The sequence below is a fragment of the Pollicipes pollicipes genome, unplaced genomic scaffold, assembly GCF_011947565.3.
Source record: "Pollicipes pollicipes isolate AB1234 unplaced genomic scaffold, Ppol_2.1 Scaffold_3087;HRSCAF=3621_pilon_pilon_pilon, whole genome shotgun sequence".
In the NCBI taxonomy this organism is placed as follows: Eukaryota; Metazoa; Arthropoda; class Thecostraca; order Pollicipedomorpha; family Pollicipedidae; genus Pollicipes; species Pollicipes pollicipes.
Genome location: NW_023596225.1, coordinates 20,630,413 through 20,639,193, shown reverse-complemented (window position 1 = coordinate 20,639,193; position 8,781 = coordinate 20,630,413). Strand labels below are relative to the sequence as shown.

Sequence of the window (8,781 nt, the reverse complement as noted above, 5' to 3'; positions counted from 1 at the left end):
CGAACCCACTCTTAGCCGCGAAGGCTCCTGCATTGGCCGGGAAAAGGCACTGGAAACGTTAGGCGTACAGTGTGTTGGTTGCATGAGTGCACACTTTTTGTATGTTGAGAAAATCACGTCGGTTTATCAGGAAAAGGTACGCAAGTTCGCTGTCGCTGATTAAAATGTTTTGTTTTGAATAGTAAACAATAAATCTGGGCCCAAGATATACTCGAGCCATGAACTAAAATGTCACTCAGCTAAAACAGCACAGCTGGAGGGCCTGGCCTCGTCTACCCCAACGCCAGGCCCTGCCCGGTGATCGCACGTGGCCGACCGTGCTGTCCTGACGGCCGGCGCCCTCCGACAGACGCGCGTGCTGAATGCCCTACTGCCGCCCTGCGCCCTGGTGGCCGTGGCTGACCTGGTGGCCGAGCCGGCGGCGCGCCGGCTCTCCGTCTCGCAGTGCGGCCGCGGCGAGCACACTTACCTGCCGGCCGAGTCGCTTGAGCCGCCCTCGCCGCCGCAGCCGGCACCGCGCGCTGCCTTCGCCGACCGCCCGGCCGGCGCCGAGCCCGCGGACGGGTCCGAGGAGCGTGGGGCGAGCACGGCGGCCGGGGCGGCGCGAGGTACCCCCACGCCGCCCCAGTACTCGGCCGTCAAACGAGAACAGAAGGTGAGCGGGCCAGGCGCGGTGGTGTTACCGCTCGGCTGGGAGACCTTGTTTAAGTGCCCGATATGTACTCGGCTCACTTGTACATTAGCGTTTGTGGTTTGGTGGAAGAGGCTCCTGCGTTAGCAACTGGGGGCCTGTGCTTGAGGCGACAGTAGCTTTGTGAAAGTCTCAACCGCTATACATGTGCTGAAAGTGTCTCACTAATTGGTTGAATTATTAATACGGGAAGAGTCAGGTTAGCGAGTTCCACTGTTCGGCCGCCGTCACCACGGCTGGAGGAGATGCGCAGGACAGGCTGCGTGTTTCAAGATACATCGGTCTCGAAGGTTCTGCTCCGTAGTTTCAGAGTGTGGACGATCTGAACTCGGCGTCACCGCCCCGCGGCCACTCGCGGCTGCACGTGTCGGCGCCCGATCTGAACCTGCCCGAGGACGGCGCGGTGGCGCCCGCTGCGCCCCGCCTGGTGGCGCCACCGCCGCCCAGTTACGCGCCGCCGGCGGAGGATCCCCGGGCGACGCCTGGGGCGGGGGACCACCGGCCGGCCGACGCTCAGGCCGTGTACGACGCGCCCCGCCAGCAGACTACGGTGAGATGCATCACAAGACAGGGAACTTGACTGGCTGGATGTGGTTCAGCAGTAGCTTTGTGTGAACAATTCTGGAATCGCCCAAGCAGCAAAAGATCTTAGAGATCTGACAGCAAGAGATCTTACAGCCGAGAAACTTTCTGCGAAGGGTGATGTTTTCTTTCAAGCATGGTCTTTTCGGTGACTTACTACACTTGCGTGTGGTATGGCCGCCTAGCTGGTTCCAGATGCCATTCAGTCATCAATCAGCTCTTGTTCTGAAGCGTTATCTTGTAGTGTGGCCAGTAAGCATCAGGTCACGCATGCTTCCTGCAATGAGAGGAACCCAACACCTACTGGTGACAAGCGGGTCTACCGAGCCGGCGACCAACTGACAGCCTACCCCGGCGCCCGTGTCCAGATGGCTGTACCCGTGGACCAGCTAGTGGAAGAGATAGCGGTACTGCGTCGGGACAACTACCAGCTGCGTCATATGGTGCAGCAGGCCCAGGCCAGCCAGCACGCCGACAGCCGCAGCGGTGCGTCACCTCAGCAAAGTCGTCTTGCAGTGCCGCGGCATCGCCATAGGCTAATGCCCATTCCCTCCGGTTTGTGTGCTATTGCCTTCGCATTTTGTGAAGTTTCCCGTACCTTAACGAAGTAGTGTTCAGACAATTTGAATTCATCGGAAGCAATGTACAGGGAGATTAAAGCGAAACATGAAATCAAGACATTAATCCAATCTATTGAACGTGAGGGAGGCCGGGAAATAATTCAGTGTCAACGTCAATCACCCAAACAAATCCTTGGTTTTCCTCACTTGCAGCGCCCGTTTTGCAGCACCCTCCCCATGCCAGTGCTTGCAGCGCCACGTTACGCGCTGCCTGACGATATCGGCCTGTGCTTCGGTTGTCTCCCGCCACTGGGATACGCCGCGTATGAGCCCGCGGTCCTGGTGTGACCTGGCGTGACCTTACGCGGCATGGCGTCTGACCATCAGCGGAGCATGCGGAGGAGAGCCGGCGCCGCCAGGAGCGCGAGCAGCGGACCGCGCGCCGCCGCACGGCCGGCCTGGAGCGCGGCGCCGACCGGCTGGCGGAGACAGGGCGCCGTCTGGCGGCCGAGAACGCGCAGCTGCGAGCCACGCCGAGCCGCCAGGTCCGCCGTCAGAGGGCTGATCGCCGGACAGCGGGGGTCGCTGGGGTGGTCATTGGTGGAGGGAGGGGTGCTCGCTAGAGCGCGGTGGTACGATCACCAGAGCAGGGAGTAGGGCTAGTGTTGGAGCAGAGGGGGTACTTACTGGAGCGAGGAGGGTGCTCGGTAGAGCAGAGGCGGTGTTCACTGGAGCGGGGTGGGGTGCTCATTGACCAGAAAGGGACGCTTAATGGGCCGGGGAGTGTGTTCACGGGACCGGAACGTTTGTTCACCAGGCCGGGGAGTGTGCTCGTAGGGCCGAGGAGTGTGCTCGTAGGGCCGGGGAGTGTGTTCGCTGGGCCGGAGAATGTGTTCACCGGGCCAGGGAGTTTGCTCGCTGGGCCGGGAAGTGTGCTCGTAGGGCCGGGGAGTGTCTTTAACAGACCGGAAAGTTTGCTCGCTGGGCCGGGGATGTGCTCGTAGGGCCGGGAAGTGTGTTCACTGGGCCGGGGAGTGCGCTCCCAGCAGCTGTTCCGGCTCGGCGCCGGCTACGTTGTCTGACCGTGCGCGGCGGCAGGACTCGGCCGTGCTGCGTCAGCTGGTGGTGCGGCTCAGCGAGCAGCTGTCCCGCCGGCTGGGGCGGCCGCCCGTCGACCCCGGGCTCCTCAGCACGCTGACCGACGCTCGGCGCCTGCCGCCGCTGCTGGACGCGTATGATCAGGTTCGACCACCTCCGCTCAGTCAGGGACCCCGGTCCGACTTACCATCAGCTGGATGATCTCGGGCTAGACTGAGCATTCTTCGGTAAAGAATAGACATTAATAATGACCATTGTGTAGAGTATATTACATCTGCAGCTGAAGGTACCCCGAACTCTGTTGCTGGGTTGGCCACTAATTGTCACTGGATGTTGAACGAATCATTTTGTTAATGCCTAGCTTTCTTTCATATGGCATGGGATGTATTCTGTGGTTCTAGAGTCTTTACGATGTAAGTGACGGCCCGGCCCTGCTCTCCTCTTGGAACTGAGCTGCTGAGCCAGAATTATACCGTGCATCGTCCTGCGTAGCCGAGCCGGGCCGCACCGGTGTTCGAGCCGGGCCGCGTCGGTGGCCGAGCCCGGCCGCGTCAGTGGCCGAGCACGGCCACGTCGGTGACCGAGCCCGGCCGCGTCGGTGTCCGAGCCCGGCCGCGTCGGTGACCGAGCCCGGCTGCGTCGGTGGCCGAGCTCGGCCGCGTCGGTGACCGAGCCCGGCCGCGTCGGTGACCGAGCCCGGCCGCGTCGGTGACCGAGCCCGGCCGCGTCGGTGACCGAGCCCGGCCGCGTCGGTGACAGGTCGCCACTTCGTCAGGTGGTGGCGGAGCTGACCGAGCAGGCCGACACGCTGCGCTCGCAGCTGAGCGAGCTGCGCCGCCAGCTGGACCAGGTCACGGACGAGAACGAGCGGCTGCACACGCAGGCGGCGGACGCCCAGAGCCAGGTGGGGCGCCAGGAGCGCGCGCGCCGTCGCTGGTGGAGCCGCGCGCCACAGCCGCTGCCCGGCCCTGTACCGCCGTGGATTGGTCACCTCGTGCAGCGGGAGAGGAGGCACATGCCTTTCACTGGTTGCAATCAGTGTGGTGAAAACTGGTGGCGTAAATTTGCGTTGCCGCTGTGTTATGCATTGCCCCGGCCTCTGCAGAAGCGTTCCACACCATGGTATTCAATTCCGCGAACGGTACTGTAGCGTGACTTAAACGATTTTCTCGCCGCATTACATGATTGCCTGGCCCTTCTTTGAACGCCATACTGTGTGTCCGTTCTGTGCTGCACGCCGTGAGCACTTGGAGCAAATGTTCGCAAAGTTGCTGGTTCAGTTCGCATAGCAGCCGTATTTATACTTTCAAGAACAAACTCATGCGTATTCCTCCACTAGGGTGACACAGGGGCCCATTCCTGTCCTCCGGCTGCTTGCTTGTGGTTGTTTGTAATACGAGTATGGATTTTAGGAACTTGTTGGTTTTTATTCATAACATAAACTAAAAAATAGCACCACGGTGGAGCTCGTTTCAGTTAAAACACTTGGTAGGCGTCAGCCAGTGAACAAATATGCTCCACTGACCTTGAGGCAGTCTTTTGACCTGCCCGGGCGGCGTGTATGGCGGGAGCGAGACCGAGCCCCGTCTGCCGCCGGCACGGGCGCCGTCCTGCGCCCGCTCAGGCAGCTAAACCCGCAAACAGGCCCCCGATGGCAGGCGCCCCTGTTAATGACGGAACGCCCCTCAGCAGGTTTTTTATCCAGGTCAAGTCCAAAGACGCATTATGGATTACGGCGGAATCCATCATATGCTGTTCGGTGTTGATCTAACTTCTCACAAAAGCCGTGGCAGGCTGTGCCCACTGCTACCCGATCTATGCCGTGCTGTGGTATGTTTAGCTCAATGTGAACAAACAAAAATATTGATACCACCCTCCCAGAGATGGCAAGAAGAGAGGTTTGATGCGAGCGGTCGCGTGACACTGTCTGTCGACGAGCTACGTGATCGCGAAATACTCAAGTTGATGTCTGCTTATATATGTAAAGTTTTGTTTCTGACTGCCCCTCGTCGTCAGCGTTCTCGCAGGGGCAACGCCAACTTGTCCTTCACCAGACAGCGGCAAAAGCTGCTGTTCGTCAGTTGCTGGACTTGCCCGACCCGCTTTCTCTCCTACATCAGCAGGGACACAAGCGGGATGAGGACCTGAGACGAGTTGGCTGCGCCCACCGCTCAAGATTGTGTCCACCCGTCTGCGCACAGCCAGGACGGCGTCCGCCCCGGCTGTCCGCGCTGTCTGACCGCTCGGTGTCCGCCGGCAGCCGGGCGTCACGCACCAGGAATGGAAGGCCCTCTCGGAGAACGCCCATCTGGTACTGGAGGAGAACGAGCTGCTGAGCAAGCAGGTGCTGATCCAGAAGGACAAGCAGGCCGAGATGATGGCGGCCTATCACGAGAAAGGTCAGCCCTGGGGTGCCGACTCCCCGGCGCCGGGGCTGAACGACTGGCGGTTGGGTGGCTGGACCGGACGGTGCTGCACAGCTGTTGGATAGCCAGCTAGAGCCAAGGAGCAATACGTGACTGCATCTTTCTTCGTCCTCATGTTCTCCTCCTCTTTCGCTTTCCTTTTCTCTTGGTCTAGTCACCACCCCGTGCTACTTTGGTTACCAGTCTCTTATCTTCTGTAGAGTCGGAGCTGATAGCGATACCTCCTCTCTTCCCTCCTGCCTTGAGTACCAGCTTCTCTGTGTGCCGCAGAGTCGGAGCTGACTGCGCGACTCGCGCAGCTGGAGCGGTCTGAAGCCGAGCTGCGCGCCCGGCTGGAGGCCGAGCGGGCGGCGCAGCAGCAGCTGCTGGCCGAGCGCGACCAGCAGCAGCTGGAGCTGGAACGCAGCGTGCCGCGCGACCAGCACGAGCAGGCCGTTGCCGAGTGTCGCAGGTCAGCCGAGCGCGGTCAACCCCGGGCCAAGTCATATGCGCAGCGTGACAAGGGCTGGGTCCGTTTGGGGGCTGTGGTTATTGGGAGAGGGGAATTGGCTACGCGGGTAAAATGTTCGATTTGAGACATAATGTGACGTCTATTTGATGTAGTCCTTCGGAAATCATTTTACGCATCATGTTCCTGATTATCCATTTTCGGAGTTTTGTCTGAAACTGATGTAGTGTGAACAGACAAGTCCTCTTACCTTCAGCGGCACAGTTTTATAGCTGAAAACGTAAGAGGTCCAAACAAAGGATTCGGGATTGCACCGTCACTTCTGAAACTGCCTCTAGAGCCTGGCATCTGCCTCTGGAGCCTGGCGTCTGCCGTTAGAGTCTGGTATCTGCCACTACAGCCTGACATCTGCTACCAGAGCCTGACATCTGCCATTAGACCCTGACATCTGCTACCAGAGCCTGACATCTGCCATTAGAGCCTGACATCTGCCACTAGAGCCTGACATCTGCCATTAGAGCCTGACATCTGCCATTAGAGCCTGACATCTGCCACTAGAGCCTGACATCTGTCACTAGAGCCTGACATATGCCATTAGAGCCTGACATCTGCCACTACAACCTGACATCTGCCACTAGGGCCTGACATCTGCCACTAGAGCCTGATATCTGCCATTGGAGCCTGACATCTGCCATTAGAGCCTGATATCTGCCATTGGAGCCTGACATCTGTCACTAGAGCCCGGCATCTGCCACGTTAAGGCTGACAAATAACTGAGCCACATCAGATATGCTTCACTCAGGCGCCAGCCCCTGACAGCGGACCACAGCACGCGCCTGGCACCTGTCCTTGACCCTGGGTGCGGTCCCGTGCTCCGGAGGTGCGGACCGGACCACCGCTGTCTCGCCGCCGCGTCGCGTGACGGGCGGGCTGCGCGCGGCAGACTGTTCGAGGAGCTGCGCGGCCGCTACACCTCGGAGCGTCTGTCGCTGCTGGCCGACTCGGAGGCGCTGCAGGCAGAGCGGCGCCGGCTGGTGGTGCAGCTCACTGACGCCGCCACCCAGCGCACGGCCGCCGAGACCAAGCTGCGCGCCGCCAACAAAACCGCCGCGTGAGTGGGCCGGGCTGCGCTGCGCAGTTGTACTGCGCCGACCGGCTGCGTGTTCAGTGTTCGGCTCCGGCGTCGCTGTCATGCCGACCGGCTGCCTGTTCAGTGTTCGGCTTCGGCGTCCCTGTCAGCAGCTGGCAGCGGCAGCTGCTGCTGCTTGGCCCTGCCGTCTCCGCTGACGAAAGTCGCTGCCGTCCACAGCCGGCTGGAGCGGCGCCTGGCCAGTCTGCAGGGAGAGCTCGACTCGGCCCTCAAGGTCAACTCGGAGGCTTCCGAGCACCTGGCTGAGGTCAGAGCGTGACTGCCGCCCGGGCGGGCACCATAAGGGCGGGACCGTTTCCAGGTCACGCCTGTGACACGAAGACCGTCGTTGACAGCTTGCGGGACTAGTTACGAACCGTTTAGACAACTTGGATGGTATTCACTACAGCCAGCTTTTTTTAACCAATCGTTCCGCTCAGGTGTGCACTGTCAATGATTTACTGCGAACAGTACTTTAAGGCATGCATGAACGGCCATGGCCTCCTCTCCGCTGGCAATAGTCGGCGGAGACAACCTCCGTGATAAGCGCTGCACCTAAAGATAATCTCAATGTCCCGCACAAGCTGCAAAACTCCATCTGTAACTCGGCGAGCCGGGGCTGTTACCATGCGCTGTCGCTGACCAGCGCCGCACGGCCGGCCGGGCCTCAGGTGCTGTCCGCCACCGATCAGCTGATGGCCGAGCGCAGTCAGCTGTCGCGGCTCAGCACCACCCAGCTGAGCGACGGCGACAAGCTGATGGAGCGCATCAGCGAGGAGCGCGCCCACGCGCTCCGGCTCAAGGACAAGGTCAAGGTCAGTGCAGGTCAAGGGCGCGCACGCGGAATGGTGGTGCGCAGTTTTGGTCAGTTGGATTACGCCTGTCAGCAGCAAGCGGTGGGAAACACATCTGTTGTGGCCTTCGGCTGCCGGATTTATTATATCCAATGAAACTCAGATACGCACGGCACGGTAAAAGTAAAATGGTTGAGACGAAGTTTAGAACATCACAGGCACAAACTGCCATAAACGTGTCGGAATATTCCCTGACGGTCAGCTAGTCACTGCGGGGCTAGATGTCCAGGGACAAAGCCTGCAGCAAGTACAGTAAGTGAATTGGAACGCCTTCGGTGATTATAAGAAACAATAGATAAAGGCGCGTCGGGGTGGCCTGGACCGTATTCGTCTCCTGCCAGCTGCGAACGTCCGTGAGAACCGATGATGCTGACGGATGGCTATGTGATGCTCCTGACGACGGCGCAGACTGTGCGGAAGGAGTCGCTGGAGCAGCTGCAGCAGCTGCAGTTCGAGATGGGAGACCAGGCGCGCTCTCACGAGATCCGCGTCTCCGAGTACGAGCGTCAGCTGGCCTACCTGCGGTCGCGGCTCAACGAGAAACAGCAGGAGGCGGAGCAGGCACGAGTCGACACCAAGTAGGTCCCGAACGCCTTCCAGTCTGGGAACAGTGGGAGAGTGCAGGCCCTGACTGCTTCTGGCCCTGACATTGCTGGGGAGGGTCCCTGGCGGATCCTGATGTGTTTAGATAGACGCTGCAGGGGAGGGAAGATCCCTGACTGCTCCTAGTCTAGACACAACAAGGGGTGGTTAAGGCGGACAGTAGTTATTGGAACGAAGTGTTAATATGGTTCAAACCCTGTATAGTTGGGTAATTTCAGTCATTTTGGGACGGCTTGGATCACTTGGTTGCGTGCTGCTGAAAACTTAACGTGTCGTAGAACTTCAAGCATCGAGAGTTCCAGCTCGAGCATCACGAGTGGCGGTGACAGATGGGAAGGAAATGTTCCCGTCGCATGGCTAAGTACTGTTAATCTGAAGCCAACATATGAT

At 59.8% G+C, this 8,781-nt stretch overlaps 1 protein-coding gene across 1 annotated transcript; it reads left to right on the top strand.

Moving 5' to 3' along the window:
* The first annotated feature begins 3,067 nt into the window (after positions 1–3,067).
* LOC119089864 (centrosomal protein of 89 kDa) lies at positions 3,068–8,370 on the top strand. The gene is made up of 9 exons (XM_037212672.1): positions 3,068–3,094; positions 3,773–3,835; positions 5,192–5,330; positions 5,628–5,664; positions 6,749–6,800; positions 6,885–6,916; positions 7,115–7,202; positions 7,606–7,749; positions 8,197–8,370. The coding sequence occupies exons 1-9, from the start codon at positions 3,068–3,070 to the stop codon at positions 8,368–8,370; spliced, it is 756 nt and encodes a 251-aa protein (XP_037068567.1).
* The last annotated feature ends 411 nt before the right edge of the window (positions 8,371–8,781 follow it).

Excerpts from the sequence above, each read along its gene's own strand:
- LOC119089864 (XM_037212672.1), top strand. The coding sequence starts at position 3,068 with ATGATCAGGTTCGACCACCTCCGCTCA. Across the intron at positions 3,836-5,191 it reads CGGCGGACGCCCAGAGCCAG|CCGGGCGTCACGCACCAGGA; the intron begins GTGGGGCGCCAG and ends GTCCGCCGGCAG. Across the intron at positions 7,203-7,605 it reads CTTCCGAGCACCTGGCTGAG|GTGCTGTCCGCCACCGATCA; the intron begins GTCAGAGCGTGA and ends GCCGGGCCTCAG.